At 39.6% G+C, this 24502-nt stretch overlaps 1 protein-coding gene across 1 annotated transcript in view; it reads left to right on the forward strand.

Annotated features, from left to right (window-relative positions):
- Positions 1–24502, forward strand: part of CAMKV (CaM kinase like vesicle associated) — a 66143-nt gene that overhangs the window by 31316 nt on the left and 10325 nt on the right. Inside the window, exons 2-3 of the mRNA XM_058169288.1 lie at positions 21891–21999; positions 24192–24323. Of these exons, the coding sequence (XP_058025271.1) occupies positions 21905–21999; positions 24192–24323 (227 nt within the window). The 5' untranslated portion in view covers positions 21891–21904. The remainder of the gene's footprint in view (positions 1–21890; positions 22000–24191; positions 24324–24502) is intronic.

A 24502-nucleotide genomic window follows, 5' to 3' on the forward strand; every position in this document is an offset into this window, starting at 1 on the left:
ACCTATGTTAACAGTAGCTACTTCCATTAGCAGAAGAACAGCTTCCAATATAAGGGGGGGGAAATCACAAATCCAGCAAGTTTTTATATTTGCTTGAGAGTCTATGAGAAACCTTTTGCTAATGTTAGAATGAGACTTCACTGAACAACTAATGTAGTTTTGTCTTCTTGTAGTTCTTGAAATCCATGTCACAGAATTCAATGTTTCAAAGATATTCATATCATTTTAGCAATTTTTTACATAAGATTGCCAGATTTAAACATTCTGAATGTTTAAACATTTCATGGAAAAGTCTTTTTATAATGCTACTATCAAGCATTGTACATTACACTTGTCAAATTTCTTGTTTCTGATCAGATTGCATTTCACAATGCTTCAAGTTTATAATGGCGTATTTAGTTATATTAATAGAACAGATATCAGTAAAAATTATACCTTTATAGCAAAAAAAAAGTAAGTAATCCATGGGAAATAGGGTTGGGAGGAGTAAGTGAAATCTGAGATGCTAGCAAAGTAGGCTCAATCTGTGGAGTCCCAGCGGATCGGGTGGGGAAGCAATTGTGGGGATCCCAGAGGAGCATGAGGGATCTCAATGGATTGGGGCAGGCCTGCTCCAGCACTAGGCCCCACATGCTGTTCCCCAGCCTGAGATACCTCATATGCATTTAAAGACCTGCACATTCGATTAACAAAGCAGGGAGTGATCACGTTAATTTAAGATTTTCCTTCCAACTGCAACCTGAGAGAGCATAATATTGTGTCTGTTAAGTCCTGCGCATTGCATTCAATCATGTTGAATCAATCATAGCAAAATACCTCAATAGTTTAATTGTTATACTTTCTCTTAAGTAAGGTTGGCAAAGCCATCTACTCAAATTTCCAAGGCTCCTTTTACCCCACATTCTATTCTGAATGCTGATTATCATGAAGCCATATAATTACCATATTTTTTGGACTATAAGACACACTCCCCACCCCCAGAAGTGGGTGGAAATGTCTGTGCATCTTATAGAGCGAATATTGCAGCGGGGGGAGGGGGTTGGTGTGGCGCCAATCAGCTGTTCTAGATGGCAGGGATTGCTGCCTTTCGCTGCCGCCACCCATTTGCCACCAATCGCAGTGATTACTGGTGAATGCACCGCAGTAGCTCAGCTCAGTTGACCGGTGGTGGGCGCAATGGAGCGGAGCCCTGATGAGCCATGTGCTGGGGCTGAGATAACGTGCTGAAACTGACCAGGCTGTTTGCTGTTTGCTGCAAGGACGGTAGCCAGATCAATACTGGATGGATGCTGGGAGACAGAGGCAGATATTTTTTCTTGTTTTCCTCCTCTAAAGCTAATGTGCGTCATAGTCCAGAGCATCTTATAGTCCAAAAACTATGGCAATTTCTTCTGAAAATGATGTAGATTTAAAATCCACCCACCGTTCAACTCACTCCAACACCTTGCTTAGAAATATAGAAACAGAGCAGTAATTTCCCTTGAACATACAAAACAAAATGGGGAGAATGGGATGGATAGGACCACCTCTTTAAGGGAAGCAGAAGCAATCCATTTCCAATGATCCCTGATTAATCTTGATGTCTATTATCCTTTCCCTAGACAATGATCCCCAAAGGACTAATGGTAGATTTTAATATTTAAAGTAGTTTGACGCATAGTGTAGCCTATTTGCAATAATCTCTGGGTCTGTTAAAATTATGGCATTCATTAGTGAAGGCTGAGTAGCTTTATTCATGAAAAGAAAATCAAATTAAAGGGGTCTTTGAAGTTCTAGCTTTTGATCTGTTCCAAAACAGTCTGCTCACCATCAGCTCCAGGACGCAATATTGAATGGATGTGAAGACGCCATTGGAACAGTCATCCCAAATCTCACATGTGGATACCATGTACAGTCACAGACGACATTCTAAGTTATGCATAACTCCAGAGCACCTATTTGAATGTGCTCTTTTATTTTACTCGAGATATACAACCCATGGGACTTCCAATTGCCACCCTTCATGTATAACCCTCAAAATCCCCACCCACCCACACCAATTGGGCTGCTAAAATTCAGCAGCAAACTGCAAGGCAGGGTTGTTTTTTTTACTGATTTTCAGAAACAGGAGGTAAATAAAAATGTTAAGCCTTACACAGGCTTTCACATATCTTGAATTCTTTTTTTTTTTAATGTTCTAACCTCTTTTTCTGAAAAAGTTAAAAAAAGACTCCAATTGCTACATAATTTTTTTCTGGTAATGTAATTATATTACTGCTGGCCGTAGTAAACTCACTTACTCTATAAAGGAATCTTTGTTCCTTCCATGTAACATTTTTATGTCTGAAACAATAAATATGCTTTCTAAATTGAATCGCCAATCTGAGATCCGGTATTTTAAAAATCATTTTGTAACATTTTTAAATAGGATGCTTTTAGGTGCATTTTTAATATGCAATTTAGAAATTAGTTTGTGGAAAGAAAGATAAACCTATCTTGTCCACATAAGAGATGGAAGATGATATGGCATGTTATTGGTAATCTCCCATATCTTTCTTCATCATTTTCTTTATGATCAAAAACCTTCTAAGAAGGGAAAACCAGAATAACTGCAATCTTTTGACTGGGAATACAAAAGTATCTATCTGAAGTGATGGCCCCAGTTCAGGGACCAATTTCCTGTTATCTTGGGAGCACTTTGAATGCTAGTTCCTAATTCAGAACTTGGCAAAGTAGAACACTAGTTGAGTTTTTAATTTTGCATAGCATATGTCACTTTGCATTTACCAACATTTAATTTCATCTGCCATTTCATTGCCCTTTCTTCCGACACTGTGAAATCCTTCTGTAAATCTTTTCAGTCTGCTTTATACTTAACTGTGTTGAATAATTTAGCACCATTTGAAAATTTAGTCATTTTGTTATTCATTCCTTTTTTCAGCTCATTAATGATTTAAAAAACAAGTATCACATTAACGTGGAGACCTCTTTTCTTCTTCCTTCCTGAAATGTGGCTTGGTCATTTGTGTCTGCCATATTTGATAAATTTATATTTATCAAATATAAATATATTTGACCTCCAGAAAACAATCTCATTCCTTTATCTGATGCAGTTTGTTTGTCAAAGGAAGGTATTTCTTTTTTTAAAGTTAAGGCAAGTTTTGGAAAAAGTTTTATGATGCTTTGATTCAATCAAACATGACATGAAAGTTTCATCAGCTGTTCTTGATATCAATTTTTGTCTAAAACTAGTCTGCACTTGGAGGATATCAATTACGACAGAGCTCCCCTAACCCTGGTCCATGGATCAGCACAGGGCCATGGCAACTGGGCTGCGCAAACAAGTGAAGCCCCATCCACGGGATGCAGGTAGCACATAAAACCACGTCCTCTCTGGTTCACAGAAAAACCTTTCACCACAGAACTGCTCCCTGGTGCCCAAAAGGTTAGAGGCTGTTGAATTACAGCATATAGAAGAAGTAAACCTTTAACCTGGTGCAGCTTTCTCAGTGCAATCCCACAATGACTATTTTAGCAAGGCAGCATAAAAACATAATAGATTATTTAGATATGTGATTTGCATTATGGAATTGACAAATTAAATATTTCAAACCTGATCTATTTCCTGCCGATATTTCTTTCTTGTTGGAGGGTAGCAAACCCCTGTCCCCAAGTTCCAATTGATACCACGTTGTCTTCTCTATTTTTATCTTCATTATAATAAATGGGTCAAAAGAGAGAAGCACATGACATCATATAGAAGGCTAGAAAATGTTACTGATTTTGGTTCTCTTCTCTCATACAAAAAGCTGAATCAAATGACAGTCAGTACTACTCGGGTAAAATATATATTATGGAATGGATGCAATTCTGTTTCTCTGAATCACAGCTAGCTAGAAATAATTAGTATAAAGGGGAACTGATCCATTTAGCTTCATGAGCCACTAATCTTACTAAATTAGTTGTTAACATATTTTCTTCAGGACTATTGATTTCAATGGGTCCCCAAAGCTCTCAGCTTTAGCTAGTCGGTACTCAATAGACGCTGACAAGTTAATTTTAACAGTTTATGGGTTTTGTAGGAATTATAGACTTTTACTTTTACCATGTGTGCTTATCATTTGTCTGTAAGTTTTTTAAATAGTGAGGGTTGGATATCAAAACCACAGCAAATACTCAAAGTGGGGATTTTTGTTTGTTTATTTATTTGTCTGCTGTTAGTCAAAGGGTACAGATCTCATCCCTTTTCATTTTTTTCTTAGCACAAAAGAACATGGGAAAGAAACTTAAAAGAGTTTGGGACTCAGACAGACATGGTAGCCAGAGTTCCAAGGCCCCTTATGTAACTTCCCCAAAACTGAACAAAATAATGCCAGCTAAATAGCTTACAAAACAAAGACTGCATCACCAAATGGTCAGGTTTGGCTGGAGGCTGCAGAAAGAAAAAAATTCCCCAGGTATCCTTATAGGAGAAGCAGCTAAACAGCAGGTTGGAATGCCCCCACCCCATATGACAAAAGTTGCGTGCAGCCTGCCCTGTGCTTTTCAGTGCACATATCCAGACCGACCTAAACACAGCATGATAGAAAAACAGAAACATTCACAGATACAATACCTTAAATCTTTAGAAGACAATACAAACACCTCCTATGGCTATTGCTCTTCAAGGGATAAAAAACAATTCCAAGAAGCCATCCTCTGTGCACTTTCTCTCATTTGTTTATTCTTTCTGAATCAAAGGAATGCTGGAAAGAAATTGTGAGATTATGCAAACGAGTTCAGCAGGATAATTCCTGGGAAACTGAACAGAACTAAATTTGGTGTGGAGGAAGATGGGAAAAGCAAGATGGAGTTTGAACATGGGAGAGGCAGCGAGGCACTAACCTGTAATGTTGCAGATTGCTCTTCTCAAAGGCCCCTCCCTCATCTCTCTCTATCACAGCAGAGGTTGAAAATAATTATAGTCATCTTGGTCCATCTACTTTCCCTGCCTTCTTTCCCAAAGTGTCTAATGAGCTACACGGATATTAATGAACCTATTCTATAAAAATGAGCCACTTTATCCACATAACGAGTAAATTTATTAAGTTCAAAATAGGCCTCAAAGACAATTGAAATAACAACAAAGTTGGGGATGGTCAAAGAACTGAGTCAAAGTATGACATTCGCTACAGTGTTTACTTTGATAGCTTTGATACATTTGATATGTTTTTGACTGACCCCCAATTTATTTTGGGAATTCCTCCAATTCCTCTACTGCTGCTCTTTTGCAGATGCACTGTTGTTATTTCTTGTCAAGATTTTTTTTTTAAATCTCAATATATCAAGACCAGTAATGTGTCAGCTCATTTAGGGAATCTTTGAAAACTGACAACTTTCTCAAATATATTCTCTCCTAAAATGTCAACTTACATTATTATAGCCTTTCTGATTTTACTTGACAGGTAATTCAAATGAATAGGGGTACTGTTCGCATGCATAACTCTAAAAGACACAAAATATAAAAAGAGGAATTGATTGTTAATTCATCAGTTTGGAAAGCATCCCTTTTTTACCATCACAAAGCCCAACAAACCTCTTAAGCAACAACTAGAAATCTTCATTGTTGTTTGCAAGAAACCTTCAGTTCCATGCCCATCTCCCCACTTTTTGGAGATTGAATTTGCTATTTACAACCCATTTTTAGTTGATATGTCTCTCTCTCTCTCTCTCTCTCTCTCTCTCTCTTTCTCTTTTTTCTTTCTGTGCAATATTTGTTACTTGGGTTCATTCTGATACATCGTTTCTGATCATTCCACTTCTGATGTCCATTTGAAAAAATCCCAGAGATACAATGACATGCTTGTGAAAAACAGATCTGGGTTGGAATGACAACCATTTCTATTTAGCTCTTTGACTCCATTTTTAAAGAAAGAAATGTCCTATCTTTGGGGTCACTAAGTTACCTGATCTCACAGAGGAAATCAGACATGACAGGAGAGATTAAAGCAAAGGGGCCTTAGATTAACAGAGCAATAGGCACAGCAGAAAGGGGAGGCAGAGTCCCACCAAGGAGCTGCAAGGGGGCTCAGGACCATGGATAGCTCCACACAAGAATGTCCTCCTTACTTCCGTACCTGCTAGGATGCAGAGATTGTTACTGCAAAGCTTCTGAAACTAACTGATGCCTCAAATAAGTTGCCAGCATCCTTGTTGTGATCAACTCCATTCCCTCAGCAGCAGCTTTCTGGATCTTAAAGAAGCCTACTTTATTTTATACTTTGTAATACTGGAGAAACAGAAGTTCTGCTAGGGATTCCTCCTCTAGCATTAAAACCAAATGCAAAGCTGGAGTTGCCTGCCTGGAAGGGACTGAACTGATCTTACCCAGAGGACTGTAAAGGACTGGAAGCCATGACAATAGGGAGTTTAGTGCAATCTTGCATTAACAACACCTCTTGCAGCTCTCACTGACATTGCTCTGTTTCTATTTTAATGCTTTCTATATTGGCAGCTTAGAATGGGCCCATCATGGGAATTCATCATTTTAGTTCTGTCTCTCTTAATATATGTAGAAGTATCTTAAGATTTGGCTGATTGAGTTAAATGGTACTTAGAAAGGTAGATACAAACAAAGTTTACTGTGTAAGCATGCTACCGAATGGCAAATTTTTCAACTTGTTTCTTCTGCTTTCTGATACTGCAATATAATGACAAAAGCAGTTTTCACTCTGAAGAAGAAAGGGTGGAAATGTGGAATCATAACTGCATAGAGAGCGTCAATACGATGGAACCAGTACATTATCCCCATCAAAGTAGAAAACCTGTGATTCTCTAGCTATTCCAGGGGTGAAATGCTCCCGGTTCAGACCGGATCATGCGATCCGGTAGCGATGGGGGCAGGTAGTTCGGAGAACTGGTAGCAAAAATCCCTGCCCCCTCCCACAATGCCCACGCCTCGCTGTTCCTCTTCTCTGTCCCTGAAGCGCTCGGTGGTGATATAGCTGCAAATGGCCTTAAATGACTGCCACGGCACTTCAAAGGGCCACACTACAGCTGATCAGTGCTGTAGGCAGCTAGTAGACCAGTGCTTCTATTTTTAAAGAAGGTAGACTGTCAGTAAAAGGCAATTGGTAATCCGGGGTCTGTTTTTAAAGAAGGTAGACCGGGGCCTCTCAGTAAAAGGCAATTGGTAGACTGGGGTCTGTTTTTAAAGAAGGTAGACCGGGGCCTCTCAGTAAAAGGCAATTGGTAGACCGTGGTCTCTATTTTTAAAGAAGCTAGACCGGTGCCTCCCAAGTTTTGTATACTTTATTATTTTTATTATTTATTATTATTGATCATGCCCATTCACCTGACCATCAAGCCACACCCACCAATTAAGCCACGCCCACAGAACTGGTAGAGAAAATTTTTAGATTTCACCCCTGAGCTATTCCTAAATTTAAATTCCCAACAACTCCAGCACACATAGCCAACAGCAAGTGATATTACGAATAACCACATCTCAAGACCCATTGGTTTCTTCAACACTGATTTTCAGATACAGATATATGCAATATGTAGAGATTGGATATGGAAAGTATCATGGTTACAGAGATTACTAGTTCCATCTGAGGCAGGGTGTGTGTCTCACAATAAAAATTATAATCAAAATTACAATTCCTAACAGTGGAAAATGATCAAAACTGAAAGGGAAATGTATTAAATTTCTCAACAAAATTTTATACAGAAACTATTATTTTGCCTTGTCTTTGGTTTGTTTGTAAGCAAACAAGGTAGCATATAAATAAATATTGAGGAATGGAAAATCTAATCTATTGTCATAATATTAATTTTTTTTAACTGCATTGTACTGGCAACTTTTTTTGTTGTTTTGGTTTTTTTGCAGATGGATGCCTGACTTGTGCCCAGAATTCCCAGTATTGAATATGCATGTTCTGCTTATTGCTCTAAGGGATGTAGATATTACTGTATTTTATTGCTATAATTTTTCTTCCCATTTTATATTTTGTGTAATTTGCATAATGTTTCCATATCCACAGCTATCGAATTTTAAAGCTTCTCAGAATCCATAAATGCTGGTATACTAATATGTTTTCATGTAGAAGGATACCTCTTCAGTCTGAAATAACCTTCCTCTTTAACTCCCCTACTTGCATCTTTGGCAAGCACTGTTCCACTGTAGCATGAACCTTTATTATTTGTATTCTTCCTGTGGATTCTTTCACAGACATTTCTTCCCTGAGGTGATCCCGAATTGCAACCATTCTCCTCTGTTTCCTAGCAAGGGATCACAAATGAGACACATAAATACATTTATTTCCACAAGTCAATAAAGTTCCTGTTGCTTCTTTTTTGGCCAGTAGTTTGTATTACAGCGCCCTCTGGTGCCTTGAGGTTCCCTTTAGTCTTGAGCTGGGCTCTATCTTCTCTATAAGGAATATTTCTTTCAGGTCAAACTCAATTCTTGGATCCACTGAGTCTTCACAGTAGCAAAGCAGAAGGGTTTTGCCATTGCCGCCTTCCAGAATTTATATGGACTCCTATTCTAGCCTTTAGTCCTAGCATTTCATATAAAAGTATTACCAAATACCAATTTACTTTGACTTCCAAGCTCACATGAGGATGAGCAGGAGTTAGTTAGGCAGGCCACACTAATCATTAGATAGAGCTGCATGTAATATTCCATGGATATTATATTTTTTATAAAATACAAATTGTAGCCATACAATGCCACCTCTGATCTTTTTTCTGCTTAAAAACAGTTCCCTTCCCAGCAGTTTCTCTTGTAAGTCAAATGGGATGTGGAATGAATTAAGAATTTTCTCCCCTATATGGTCCTATAGGGCCTCTGTGGCTCAGACTGGTAAGACAGTCTGTTATTAACAGCAGCTGCTTGCAATTACTGCAGGTTCAAGCCCCACCAGGCCCAAGGTTGACTCAGCCTTCCATCCTTTATAAGGTAGGTAAAATGAGGACCCAGATTGTTGGGGGCAATAAGTTGACTTTGTATATAATATACAAATGGATGAAGACTATTGCTTGACATAGTGTAAGCCGCCCTGAGTCTTCGGAGAAGGGTGGGATACAAATGCAAATAAAAAAATATATGGTGATACTCGGTTCAGACTGAAAAGTCCCGTGACTAATTTGTAAGTTGTTTTTGTAATGGATGGTATCTAAAAAGCATCTGAATATAACATGAAATTTAACCTTTTGTCAGAGATTCAGGATGCCAACTCCCAGAGTTCCCACAATGTCATTTGTGTGCATCATAGTGAGGTTTTGTTTGCCTTAACTAATTTGATTTTTATATGTTATTATGTGTCAGATAAAATATGGTAGACTTGTGATTGAGACGTCTTGGTCACATTTTTAGGTCTGGCACTCAAGATATAAAAATAGGTAAAATTTGCAGGATGAATTAGAAAGCAACAAAAGACAGGAACATGTAAAATATGCTAAACATAATCCAGAGTTCGGCATAACAATCAGAGAAATAAAAAATCTGGATCTGGAACAGCGAAGAGTAGGAGAACTAACTGCAGCTCTAAAAATAAAATGTTCCACAATTTAAGACACAGAGGTCATTTCTCCAGCCTCTCAGTGAGGTACTATATTGCTTATTCTGTATCTTTTAAAACAGTTTTCTAATCTCAGATGTAGCAACACTCCTATTACCAAAGCATTAATATATTCAAAATTAATAAAATACAATTGATAAAGTAATATTCTATTCCAGCCCAATTTCTTCCAATTGTCATAAATGTTTTGTATTTTGCCTCCGACAACAAAAACAGACTTTACACATCATAAGCCATAACTGACTAGATTCACGAACGTTAAGGCATAAATTGTGGTTATAAATCACAAAGTATGAATTTATATAATTCAGCAAACAAGGTCATATTGGGCTTAATAAGATGTATGAGATCAGTCAAAACATTTGGGACATCACATCTGTGACAAAAGCCACTATTTTTTTTTTAAGTTTGGGAGAAAGGGTCAGATGACATATTGAATCAAGGTCTCCAAGCAGCAAATTGGAATCTACAACCTCTCTAGTCAAGAAAGTTCAATAAATATCAGTTTCTGGTTTTGGGGTACTGAGTTAACAATAGGGTAGGCTCCCATAATCTGTTAAGCCACAAAAAAGATAAAACATGGTTTAAAGCTGCAGTATTATTTATTGGTTAAGCATATTGTATGATAGAGCCTAGGAGGTACAGTGGGTCAGTGGTTAAAGAGGCTGAGCTTATCAGCTTGGATGCTGACAGTCTGAGACCCAAGCACTGCTCAATGGGGTGGGCTCCCATTACTTGCCCCAGCTCTTACCCACCTAGCAGTTTGAAAGCATGCACATCAGGGATGGGTTCCAAAACCCGTCACTACCGGTTCGCTCGTGGGCGCGCAGGCACTCAGGCACATGCACAACACCTCTGTGTATGCGGATCCGGGTGGATGGGCAGAGCCTCCTGCCTCTGCCACCACTACCAGTTCACCCAATCTGGGGAGAACCGGTAACAACCCACTACTGATGCAAATGCAAGTAGATAAATAGGTACCACTTCGGTGGGAAGGTGAGAGCATTCTGTGTGCCTCAGCTGGCCACATGACCATAGAAATGTCTTCAGACAATGCTGACTCCCTCAGCTAAGAAATAAGAGTTGGGCATGACTGGACTGGACTGGACAGGAGAAACCTTTACCTTTATGACAGAGCTAATTGTGCCTTATCAGTAAAAACCACAATCTTTGGCATCTGTGCTCATTCCTTCCTTTAATGTGCTTCTGATTTGGTGCAAACCAGATAGCTGCCTTATTCAAAAGCATCCGGACAAACCCATTATTTGAACTAACATCAGTAAGTTCAGAATTCACTTCTGAGAGTTGAAGAGAAAGGAATGATTGTTTATCTTAAAGTATTACTTCAAGCCCTAGTCATCTCAGAGCTCCAAGGTTTCAGCAACTCTCCTGAATGGTCAAGGGCAAACTTGCCTTTCGTCTTGGACACATTAGTGATCCTATGCAGAAACAGTAGGCATCACTTATGGGAAAATGTTCTCTCAATGGGAACGGAGAGAAGAATTTGCAACTCCCTTTTTTCAGATTGCTGATCAGCTTTTTTTTTTTCATTAGTTGGCATAATACAACCTTTTCATTTACTGGGTTCTGTACTGTACTAAAATTTCTTGGAACTGCAAATTTTGCATCTGAGTGTACATTTAATCAAATAAAATTCTGGCAAGCAGCATTATCTACTAGAAATTGGTATACTGAGTCAACTCTTTTTCAAAGGGCAAACCTAGGATACAAACTATCCCTTTTTATTTCTGGATAAAATACTAAAGAGTTGAAATTCAAAGCTTGGGCTCAATATCAGGGCTTGGGTTCAAATGGTAAAATGACGTTCTGAATCAGATGAACTGGATGAAGGAAAACTAGCGGTTCTTAATGTAGTGTAGATGGTGAAAATCCTACACAATCAAAGGAGAGATCAAGAAATAGGGTGCCATTCTGGAGGCCTGAGTCAATGAGTTGAAATGAAAAAAAGTTCCAAGACAACACTACTACAATTATGTAACTGTAATACCATGAGTTATGTACTTATATTAGATGTCATGACAGAACTAAAAACTGATATCAGTGTGATGTCATAGTTGGTTGCAGGCACCCACTGCTTGAAGGTAAAAGTAGCATGTATATATTTAACAAATATTTTCCTTGGCTTCCTTCAACTAGCTAATGACATCCGAGATAGCCAGCAGTCTTTTGCCAAACTCTGTTCCCCAGAGAACATAGAAGAGATCAAGTATTTTCTCAATGGATGCTGTCTTGGCAAATACCAATGATCCTTTCCTGAGGCAATGTGTTAAACAAATTGACAACAACAGTGACAACAAGAATTCTTGGAAGATACTGATATTTTAACTTGTGAACTCCAGAGTCATTGAGAGTTATGTGGCGTATAAATTTAACATATTATTATATTTGTTTGCATAGTTAGCCACAGATTTAGACTGGATTTGGTTTGTGTCCATTTATTGAGCATTTTTGAGGTTTTGGTAATGATCTTCAAAGCGCTCCATGGCATAGGGCCGGGCTACTTACAGGACCGTCTGCTGCCACCGAATGCCTCTCACCGACCCGTGCGCTCTCACAGAGAGGGACTCCTCAGGGTGCCGTCGGCCAGGCAGTGCTGACTGGCGACACCCAGGGGAAGGGCCTTTTCTGTGGGGGCTCCCACCCTCTGGAACGATCTTCCCCCAGGACTTCGCCAACTTCCTGACCTTCGAACCTTCCGCCGCGAGCTTAAGACACATCTATTTATCTGCGCAGGACTGGACTAGAATTTTTAAATTTTTAAACATTTAAATTTTAAATCTGGTTTTAAATGGGGTTTTATTTATCTCTATTTTAAATATTCGGCCTATGTAATAAGTTTTTTAAATTAATGTTTTACTTTGTATATATATATATATGTTTTTATATGGCTGTAAACCGCCCTGAGTCCCTAGGGAGATAGGGTGGTATAAAAGTGTGAATAATAAATAAATAAATAATAAATAAATAAATAAATAAATTCCCAACGTTTTGGGATAGGCAGATGTTGTTTGAGGATGTTAAAAGTATTGCTGCAGGATGCCAGTTATTCCAAGTAAAGTTGCCTCTTGCAACCGACTAATAGCGATTTTCTCAATGCTGATGGTGTTGAAAGTGGTGCTCCAGATTTTTGAGATTGCACCAAGTCATCTATTATGTAGATGCTATCGTAGTCATTTTACTTCTATTTCTATTTTGTTATTTTCTCCAGTCCTTTCTCTTCTATTCTGTCTGAAACATCCACTGTTCAGACTTTTTTTGTCTTTGTATTTCTTGCAGGCACACAAATGCACCATTGTTGTTACTTTGTCATGCCATTGTTTGTAGTCGATCTGTGTGATTTTCTTGCAGCAGATAGCTAGATGACCCATTCTTTCTTTAGTTGCTTTGCAGAGGTGGCACTTGCTGTCTGTTGCTGTCTTCTCAATTCTGGCTTTGTAGCATTTTTTTTCTTAAGACTTGGTCTTGTGTGGTCCGAATTAGCCCCTCTGACTTCAGCTTTTCTGTTCTTAGCCATTGCCAGGTCTTGTTATCTGCTTTCCCCACTTGGGATGTGTGTGTGTGTGTACTGGCCATGTAGTAACTACCCTTGCCATGCCTCTTTTCTATTCTTCATTTGGTCTTTCTTATAGGCCATTTTTGTCTCTCTGATACTCATTAAGCCTTCCTAGTATACTAACTTCAGTGCATCTTCTTCACCATCCTTCAAATATTCTTCCAATGCCCTTTTTTCTTCTTCAACTGCCTGGTATAATTGCAACATTCCATATTCACCTATTATTGTTACTCCTTAATAAGTAATCAGCATCACTATGTGGAATGAAGGACATGATTTGTTGTCATTATTTTTCTGATCTTTCTATCCAGGGCTTTTAATTTTCCTCGAGTCCAGTCCACTATTCCGACTGGCTATCTAATGACTAGAACTGCACAGGTGTTAATTGCCTTGATAATATTTCCTCCACTGAGTTTTGGACTTCAGTCTTATGAAGTATTTGCTTCTAACCTTCTTCTTGACTTCAGTTTGCTTGGTGTTGTCAGCTTGAAGGATGCCCAGGTATTTCTAGTGATCTTCTTTAACCAGACTCTTGTTATTTGCATAAGGCATCTCAATTCCTTCAGTTTTCACTATTTTCCTCTGCTGATGGTAAGAGTGGCGCATTTATCCAGTCCAAACTCCATTGCCATATCTTGGTTGTATATATGGACAGTACTGAGCAGCAATTCTATTTCAGATGACCTTTTTCCATGCCAGATCACCCCGTAAAGGAGGTGGGATACCCTGGCTGATGCTTTTGACGTTTGATAGCCATGGCCTGACTTGTTGACGGATGAATTAATGCAATAAGACGCAGTAGTGGTGATAGTGAGTCTCCTTGAAAGATTCCTCTCTTTATATTAACCTCTCCTCCTCTATCACCCACTGACCAGCAACTGTGTCTTCCATTGTACCATTGATTTTTGTACAATAAGTTTCTGTCATTTTTTACTGACTCCTGTTATTTCTAGGCACTTGATTATCCAGACAGGTGGCTGGGAGTCAAATGCCTTCTTGTAACCAACTGAAGCTACGTTCAAGTTGGTCTTCCTTCTCTTGCAGATTTCGAAACTCACATTGTCAGTTAAGAGCTGCTTTTCTGTTCTTTTATTGTTCGGGCAGTTTCTTTCTGGTCAGATGGGGAAAAAATTGTTTACAAGTAGTTACTGTTAGACTGCATCAGCTGCCACACCAGTTAGTAATTAATAAGCAGGTAATTGCCCTGCACCTGCCTGGTGCTGCCCCTTTTATTGGATCTTTCATTATCAAGTAGGTTTTGCCACATGTTAACCAACCTGTAATTTTACCTCCTTGCACCATGTTCTTAAACTGCATGGCAGTGAGTGAGTGTAGTAGACACATCAGGTGTTTCAACCAAAAACCATGCAGTTCATCTTCTCCTGGTGCTGACCAATTCTTGATCTTCCTTGCTTCTTTCTTCATCATTTCTGCTGTTATTATTAGTTCTTTGATTTCAGCTTCTTTTTTATTCTTATCTACCTCCTTTATCCAAGCTGAATTCTTGTGTTTCTTTGGGTTGTCCCATAGCTGCACCCAGAGCTACACTGTTTCTCCTTCGTCAGGTGTTGATTGACAGTCACTCTCCATTATTAGATTGGTAGGATTTTTTCTTATTGAATTAAAATTGGAGCTTCTGCCTATAGTGTGCGATTCTCAAGCTTCATATCCACTGATCTTCTTGGTTACAATGGTTATTTGCTACTTGATATTTCTACTATTTCCTTAATCTCCCTTGTTTCCAGTTGGTATTTCTTGATCGGGTGTTCTTTGATCTCCTTGTTTTTCAGCTTCTTTTCTTTCATCTGTTCTAACTTGCTTGCATATGATCTTATCATGCTTATTTTCCAAAGCCCCCAATGATGTTATAGGTATAAAACCACTGGTGTGATCGATTTTTCTGTAACATCTGAATCAGGAGAGACTTGAGTGCATCTGACTCCCAATGCTGGAGTTCCATGGTGATCTTGATGTAAGGTCAGTAAGCTGAAACCTGATTATAGAAGCACAGTTAAATCTTCCCAAATCTAGAACTACTGTTAGTACAGATTGCAGCAGTTAAGCTACTAATTGGAATAACATCCCTAGACATAAATTATACTTCCTCTAAAAGTTTTGCATTAATTGGCAGTCTGTTGCTTAGATTCAAGATGTTGAAATTAATATACAAAGCCCTAAACAACTTGGCATAAGACAATGGCTCTATTTACACCCACTTCCCAGACACCTACAGTTAGTGACTAGATGGCTAAGTGGCTAAGACACTGAGCTTGTCGATCAGAAAGCTTGGCAGTTTGGCAGTTCGAATCCCTAGTACAGGTCTCCTGCGTGAGCAGGGGGTTGGACTAGATGACCCCCAAGGTCCCTTCCAACTGTTACTGTTAAAAAAAGAACTTAGCAGAAGGCCCAGCCTTCTATGTCACAGCTTGCAGATCTCCTTCTGTGAAAGATCCAGAGGCTGACCTTCTCTGAGCAACAACTTTGAGTTGGGAAAGACCTTTTCTTTATAGTATGCCAAGCCCCAACAATTTACGTAAAGCATCTTTTTAAAAGCCCACCTTCGGCCTTTCTTGGACACAAATTCATCCTGAGGTTTCCATCTGATAAATCAGCTTTTACTTTATTTTATTCTTTTGGTTGTTGGGTATTTTTTTTTAGAATGAACTACAGATTTTGCAAACAAAGGATATAATATTACTAATTTCTGAGATGCCATTCATTGCAAAACAGCTGCATGCCAACTTTTCTCAATACTAAATCCTGTTCTAAGAGAGGAGGAGTACCCCACTCAAAAGGGAAGAAAAAGAAAAACTGGCAACCTTTATAATACACTCTTTGTATATACATCACAAACTTTCCAAGAACTCCCCAAATAGTACTGGTACAATCCAATCTGTACTGCCCACTATATTTCTCTAAAATAAAATATAGATATATAGGTATTCCTCAACTTAGGACCCCAAATTTCCACTGCTAGGCAAGACAGTTGAGTTGTGCTCCATTTTCCAACCCTTTTGCCACAGTTGTTCAGCAAATCTGGCTTCCCCCATTAACGTTGTTTGTCCAAAGCCCCCTGGGAAGTTACAAATGGCGATCACGTGACACTGAGACTGTGCAACTGTCACAAATACATGCCAGTTGTCAAACACCTGAGTTTTGATCAGGTGACCATGAGGATGCTTCAACAATCGTTAAGTGTGAAAACCGGTCATAAATCAATTTTTCAATGCCGTTGTAACTTTGAATGGTCACTGAATGAATGATTCTAAGCCGAGGACTACCTGTATACTAGAACACTGTATCATGTATCATAAACTATCCTGCCCCACAGGCAGGTCTAACAATACTGGATTACAGGGGTGAAATCTATTAACTTCCTTAACGTTTCGGAAGTGCACGCACTTCTGCACATTATTTTCTGGTTAAAACCAGGAAGTAATGACACCCAGGCGGTTGAGCAGAGCTTTGCTCCGCCATCGCTACCGGATCACCAAATTCCCGGCCACGATCACTACTGGATCGTGCGATCCGGTCAAATCCGGAAGCATTTCACCCCTGCTGGATTACCTTATAGCAATATCTCTTTTTTTTTTAAAAAGGAAAAAAAGCTGACCTGGTTTTTATATGGAAACAATTACTCTCCATTAAAGAAGAGTTTTAGAAAATAATATGTACCAGAATCTTCCTGCTCCAGACAGTATGCATGTCAATCGCAGTTAGGACTACTCATTAATTTGCTTAATGTGGCCCCAGGCTGCAGATTCTCTTCCCACCCCACCCCATGTAGATCATCTTACTTTGTAGTTAATAGGACGGAAGAATAACGTGCACTCCAAGATAATGTGGCAGGTAATAGGGCAGAGTTTTGATCACCTCCACTTTATGAGATGTTATTTTTGTGACTGTTCAGGGAATTGCCACTGAGCTAGGATGCCTGCAACACATTCCTGATGGCATTTCAGCCCAATTATGGGAAAAGTCACAAGCCTGAATATAATATTCTCAGTCGTGAGATTTTTCGGCTTGCTTTGCCTTGCCTAGCTGTGTTGATTTTCTTTTTCCCCTGTCAAAAGGCCCAGCTGCAATTTTCTATAAAGGGGCCTTGAGACTCTGATTAGTTTTAAAATCTTTTTAAAGCAGAAAAACTGAATTTGCCAAGCCCCAATTTCAATAGATAAGAATGCACTCCCTTAACGTTTCTGTTCATGACATTGTAGTGTGATGTGCTTGTGACCAATTATGCTTGTCTAAAAAGTGCTAATGATACACCTGTCACTATTGCTGTGTGACACCTGAGAAAGCAGCTGCCTGATGAGTAATCCCAGCCTTGACCTAGGTCCTAGGGTATGTCACCTGAATACAATTTTCCCCTCTCAAATTAGCTTTCCACAATTCCTAGAGCCAGACTAAGAAGTGGCCTTCTGTATAACAAAAAGAGTTTAACAGTTGTGACCTCGTTGCCTGCCCAAGGTGTTATTTTGTGCAAAATGAATAATGCCTACTGCACTTGGTAATAGTTCTATTTATAGAACTATTAAGTAGTAGCTTTAAGTAGGACAAAAAGAAAAAAAGCTGTGTGCATGTTATATGTAAATGATGAGATATTCTGCGTACATATTTTGAGTGCCTACTGTTGGCTACAATCTTAAAATTCTGTTCAACCTCCATGAATTGAATGGAATTTTTGAATTGTTATGTAGGCTGTGCCTACATATTCACTTATTGCCTACTGAAAACCTCAGTCTGTAGTCGTGATTAATTTGCACACTGAATTCAATGATACTAGAGTTTAGACCATAACCCAGGTCTCCTCTTTATGCTTATCAATAGGAGGAAAGATAATTACCAATTCTGTCACCCAAATCCTTGCATCCAAACTCCTATTTTGCAAGGATTATTGGACAATCTTGCGAAGTAGGGCCTATGGAAATTTTCATTCTTTGGATTTAATTTTATTCTTCTCAAAACACTATTTTACTATGAGATGTTGAAGAATACCACTTCAACAATGTGCCTAAATTATTGTTTATAAAGTTTATAGGGGAGCCAATTTGGTGTAGTGGTTAAAGCATTATGTTAGAAACCAGAAGACTAATGTATGAGGTTTAGTCCCGTTTTTATGGCATAAAACCTATTGTGTGATTTTGGGGCAGGTTACTTTCTCTCAGGCCTAAGCAAGAGGCAAGGGGAAAACCTTTCAGAACATTTGGCAATAAAACTGCAAGGACTAGTCTAGGTAGTCACAAGGAGCTTATCAACATATATTGCTGATTTAAAGCCTCTTATGGACTCTGAGTAAAAATGATTTGTGGTTTTGATGATTAGACAGGATAGATCAGTGATGGCGAAACTTTTTGGCACCGAGTGCCCAAACCGGAGCACGCACTACAGCCCTGGAACCTCAAAGACCATCTGGTCTTCTGGTTTCCAGCATGCACATGTGAGTTGTGTTATATACCATATAAGGAGTGTGCTATAGTTTTCACTCAGGTCCTCCAAAACGGCGGGAAAACACTTGAAGCTCATTGGCTAAGCTGTCTGGCAGCCCTCTATATAAAGAGGACACTGCCAGACAAGCACTCTGTTGAGTTGTACTGGTCTACTAATAAAGAACTGTTGTTACATAAAGAGCTGTGTCCGTCCCTTCCATTATTGAATCCAACAATTGGTCAGCTGGTCTTTGAGGGTGCTGGAGCCCTGGAAACCCAAAGACCAGCTGGCCAGTGTGCATGCACACGCGGGCCACCTGGTCTTCTGATTTCTGGTGCACACAGGCGCACCGGCCAGCTGGTCTTCACGTGTGCCGGAGTGCCAGAAACCCAAAGACCAGGTGGCTAGCAGGTGCATGTGTACCAGCCAGCTGGTCTTTGGGTTTTGAGGGCTCCAGTATGCACGAAGATCATCTGGCTGGTGCACATGCGTGCGCCATAAACCACAAGAGCAGCTGGCGATGGTGCATGTGCCCACAGAGGGCTCTTTGTGCCACCTCTGGCACGCATGCCATAAGTTCGCCATCACGGGGATAGATTACAGAAAGAAGAAGAATATGATGTAACTATAGAGAAAGGGGTTAAAATATATTTATACTTAGAACTGCTGTAAAAATATCAGAAGCCACTTCTTTGTACTTCCTTCTCTATTATTTCTTTTATTTCTTTTTTCTTCCTTACTTTCTATTAGTTGGTGTCAGTTTTTACCTTCTTGTTTAAAAATTTTAACAAAAATTATACATGCAAAAAAAAAGTGAAACAATTGTTACCTATAAAAGAGGGTATTGATCAAAGATGCTGTTCTGAATTTTTTTTAATAGAAATCAGATTTAAAATATATTAATATATTTTTAAAAATAAATAACATTCATGCCAGATATTTTGAGTTTAATTCATCTCATCAGTTCTCCCAAGTACAGAAAGACTAGTTAAATCACTGGAAGAATCAATCTATTTTATCTATCTGTCTATCTATCATCTGCCTGCTTGTCTGTCTGTCTAATTTTTATGGCTTCCCAGTGCCTTTGGGCAGCTTACAATAATCAGATATAAAACAATGTATATATCAACAATATATATATCAACAATCTTTAAAAAATGGAATATAAATATAAAAAGTTAAATATTATAAAAAATAAAATATAGAAACCCAACAGAAAGAGAATGAGTATATTCCACTTCCTTGGGACTCTCAGGCCTGGTGACATAGCCAGGACTTGAAAGACTTCCAGAATATCAGGAGGGATGGAAGTAACCTAATGTTGGGGAGATGCAGGGCAGAGGATGTTTCATAAGGCTGTTGCCATGGCAGAGAAGGCTCACTTCCTGGGACCCACTAAATATAAGTTCCTGGCAGAGGGTATCCACAGCATTCCCTCTCTACCTGATCTGACAGAGCAGGCTAATGTAATCAGGGAGAGACTGTCCCTCAGATAATCTGGGCTCAGACTTTAAAGATTAAAACTAGCATCTTGAATTCAGTGGTGGGTTTCAATTTTTTTTACTAAGGGTTCTGTGGGTGTGGTTTGGTGGGCGTGGCAGGGGAAGGTTTCTGCAAAATCCCCATTTCCTCCTGATCAGCTGGGACTTGGGAAGAAGAGAATAGATGGGGGTGGGGCCAATCAGAGGTGGGATTTACTGGTTCTCCAAACTACTCAAAATTTTCACTACCAGTTCTCTAGAACTGGTCAGAACCTGCTGAAACCCACCTCTGCTTGAATTGTATCCAGATGTGAACTGGCAACCAGTGCAGCTCGGGGACCAGAAGTATAACTGTTCTAGAAATGCACATAATTGTCCATACTGTTGCATTTTGCACCAGCTGAAGCTTCCAGATACTCTTCAAGTGCAACCCCATGTTGAGCGCATTACAGTAGTCCAATCTGGAGGTGACTAGGGCATGAGTGATGGTGACTAGAGCCTGCTGATCAAAAAATGGGCACAACTGGCACACCAAACAAAGCTGGGCAAAGACCCTCCTAAGCCATGGCTGCCACCTGCTCTTTGAGCAGGAGTCGAGAGTCTAGGAGGACCTCCAGATTGTGCATCAGGTCTGCTGTGACAGCACAGCTCCATAAAGAGGGTAACATCCTAGAAACATTTGGCTCCAAAACCCAGAATCACTCAGACTTCTCAGACAGCCGAAGCCTGTTGTTCCCTATCAGACCCCCATAGCCTATAAGTAGATAAGATGTTCACAGTATTATTTAATTATTAAACTAAATTAAACTACACTCCACCTCATGTTACTAAACTTCAGTTCCCCAACAATCTCAGCCATGATGGACAATATTGAAGATGGATCCCTGGAGCTATCCCCCCCTCCCACTTGGCACTTTCAGGGCTGCCACAGTGAAGCAAATCAAGCTGTGGCAACAGGAGGGGGGAGGAAGAGATAGCTAGGGGATTGTAGCCATAATAAAATTATTTCTTCTGAGAACTAAGGATTTTCCCACCAGGTGCAAGGAGGTGGGATCTGAGACCAAGTGACCCTTTGGCTGTGGCCTGATTGGACCATGAGCAGGGGAAAGAACATTCTACTTTTAACTAGGGGGAAACCCGAGCGGGGGTGAGAGTTGGGTTTCCCCAGATCTGCCGATATGACATGCCTAATAAATCCATACTTTGAGGAACATGCCTGCCTTGGAGTATTGAGTCTGTTGAGTGTGTTACTTGGAACCCTGACAGATGCACTGCAAGGAGTTGTAGTTCAACAACCACTTTTTTGTGACGGGTTATACTCTCTGGGATAGCTATCTGGCAAATGCTGAAAAAAGCCACCACAACATAGTCTCAAATTTTAGTTTAGCTGGCTATGCATGCCAGCTAAACTAAAAAAAAAATCCCTGTAATATTGTTTTATTGAGGATCTCCTTTTTGATCATTTTGAAAGCATGCACGTTTCCCAGCAACACCATTTATGATCTGAGGTTTTATAATTATCATTCCAAACGGGACTGCCTCCCTAACTTTTATTACAATATGGAAGTTTTATTTTCCATTCTGTTTTGAATCATCATCAACATGGAATCTCTTTCACTGGAGCTTGGACAGTGGGTTAATCATTTCACGGAGCAATGCACCACAAATGCTACCCAGCCTGTCACTGCAAGCTACATCTGAGCATATGTGACTGTCTAACTGCACCTGCTCACATTCCGCTTGCTCAGTGATGCAGTGGTGAGTGGATCTCCCTAGATGCCCAATCAAGATCCTGGGGTGCTTCAAATTATCTGTACTCATGAATGATGACTCAGAGCCTTCCATGCACTTATTTTTCAGTATCAGGCTTGGCAATGCCGTTTGGATGTGTTACCTTGGGAGATAAGAAGGATTATAACCAGCCATCTGAGGTGACTGACAGATATGACCTGGGACAGGTAATCAAAACGTAAGTGTTCTACTATTCTATGCAGTTTTCATAAATTTCCCAGAATGGTGTTCTACTACTCTTTGCAATGTTCTTAAGGAATGATGGAGAGTTGACTGATAATTCAGTATTGGTGACTTTGGATAAAGTTTAGACTAGCAAGAACTACTATTATATTTCAGGGATGAGGAAAATAATATAATGATTATCAGGTTTTATGCTTATATTTAATCACCAGGGATCCACATGACAATTTAGAACAGATGGAAAGACTGACAGAATGACCTCCCAGAGTCATAATCTCTCTTCTGTGCCAAAAAGAGCTGTAGTCACACATTGCAGATAACTCAAACATCCCTTCCTTTGTCTATAGACTCACCTATGCACAAGCAACGAACCACAGAGAATGCCAGGACCTTTGCCATATAATTGCCCTGCTGTACTCCTCTCCCAGCTGAAAGCCAGCAGGAAATCATGTCATCCTAAATTTTATTGGGTTAAAAACCAGAGATCCAGTCCTCATCACAGCCAAAAGAGGAATAAAGGGCAGCAAAGAAGTCAGGCACTAGATTGATGGGGACATTCCCACAGAAAAATGGCAGAACCAACTTGAGTTCCAGAATTGCTGAAATCGGAATGCCTTTTGGGTTGCCTCTCCCATGCGCATCAAAATGCCCTTTATGAACAACATGCAGCACTTTAAAGGAGGATAGTAGGGAAAATACCATTTCTTGATTGTAGCACATTAAGCTTTCCTCAGGCTATCTCAGAAGATACGACAAGCACGTGCAGATGTGTTTGGCTGAGTCTGTCATATACTGGTATGCTTTAATCTTCCCAACCATGCAAAAAGGACCTGGTGGTTTTTTTTCCCCATTCACAGTCTTTTTCTTTTTTTCCCAACCCAATATAATGTTGGTAAGAGGTTCAGCACTTTTGCTTATTCATCTGTCAGTCAGTGGGATACCTCTCCAAAACCCAAGGAGAACAGGAGCAGATGTATTAGGAAAAACTAGCCAAAAATAGTTTTAAAAATGTACTACAATTGGCAGCTGTGGAAAAAGTTTTGTTTTTTTAATCCATCCAATGCATTCTTATGGACAAGATAGTTGGGTAGGAGCTCATAATGTTTCTGGCTATTCTGTTCTAAGCCCTTCTCCCTCCTCTTCCTGTCATGTGACCTACAGCAGAGATTATGCTGCTAGCCCCATTCACACAAGCTATATATAGTACATAGTTTCTAAGGAAAAGACAGGCAGGTACACACAGAGACAGACAGACAGACAGACAGGGAGAGAGAAAGTGTGTTATGGGTTACTTGATTACACAGAAGAGAATGCAAATATTTCCTATAGCCACTGCTGGTAACAATTCTGGGACATAGCATCACTGGCTGGAGAATTCTGGGAGCTGAAGTCCAGAAGTCTTAAAGCTGCCAAGTTTGAAGACCTCTGACCTACTCCTTTCTCCAATTTGTCACATATGTTCTATGTGGCTGGAGAGCAGTATGAAAGCTACACAGGAGGTAGAGGTGCTTTGGGGGGAGAGGGATCTCTGATGAGTCTCATCTCAGGGGTGAAGAGAGTTTACTAACTCCCTGATCACTAGCTTACTTAACAGAGTGTTAGCTGAGTGAGGGGATTTAGTTTAGCCTGAAACAAGACAGGGTCTTCTGAGGACTAAATCTAACCCTTTCTTAAGTTAGTAAATCTATTTAGATTAGAACGTATGAGTGACACTCATCCCCTTCCCCTGAATTTCATTTCCCCCCCCCGCCCGCTTTTGTTTTATATCTTGTTGTCAACAAGTGACACAATTGACAACATGAAAGCACATGTAATTGCAAATACAGAGCTAATTTTAAAGGTCACCCAAAGTTTGTAAATAATAGGTACTTTAACAAAACACATTTAGAATGTTGGACAAGTATAATACATTCAATGGACAAATGTTTTTTCCTCTGCTTTTCATATCCTTTCCCCTTTCAATTTTTTACAATGACAATAAAGGCTATACTATACTTTGTGGTCAATCCTCAGTCAATATGCACTTAATAACATTTTGCTGAGGGAACACACGATGTATCTTCTGTCTCTTTTGGGAAGTGGATGATTCATACAGTTAAGCTGTTTACCGTCTCTGCTGCACAATTGTGTTGCTTCAGCGAATGGATATAGTCTCTTTACACTTAAAGATGTGTGTTCTTTTCCTAGAGAGGAGTTTTGTGAGATATTCCGTGCCAAAGAGAAATCGACAGGCAAGCTTTATACTTGCAAGAAGTTTCTGAAAAGAGATGGGCGCAAAGTGCGAAAGGCGGCCAAGAATGAGATCATCATCCTGAAGATGTGAGTGGAGAAGGTTGATTCCAATAGATCCCAGAATCTGTGCTTCCTCAGCTGCTTTATTGCTATGCATGCTTAGCCCTTGAAGCTACAAATGTTCAATTTAATTATTTTCCTAAATGGAATGCAGCTACAGTTAACTCTAATAGTTATTCAGGAACATCTGACTAACTTACATCTTT

Source organism: Ahaetulla prasina, chromosome 2, assembly GCF_028640845.1.
Source record: "Ahaetulla prasina isolate Xishuangbanna chromosome 2, ASM2864084v1, whole genome shotgun sequence".
Taxonomy (NCBI): Eukaryota; Metazoa; Chordata; class Lepidosauria; order Squamata; family Colubridae; genus Ahaetulla; species Ahaetulla prasina.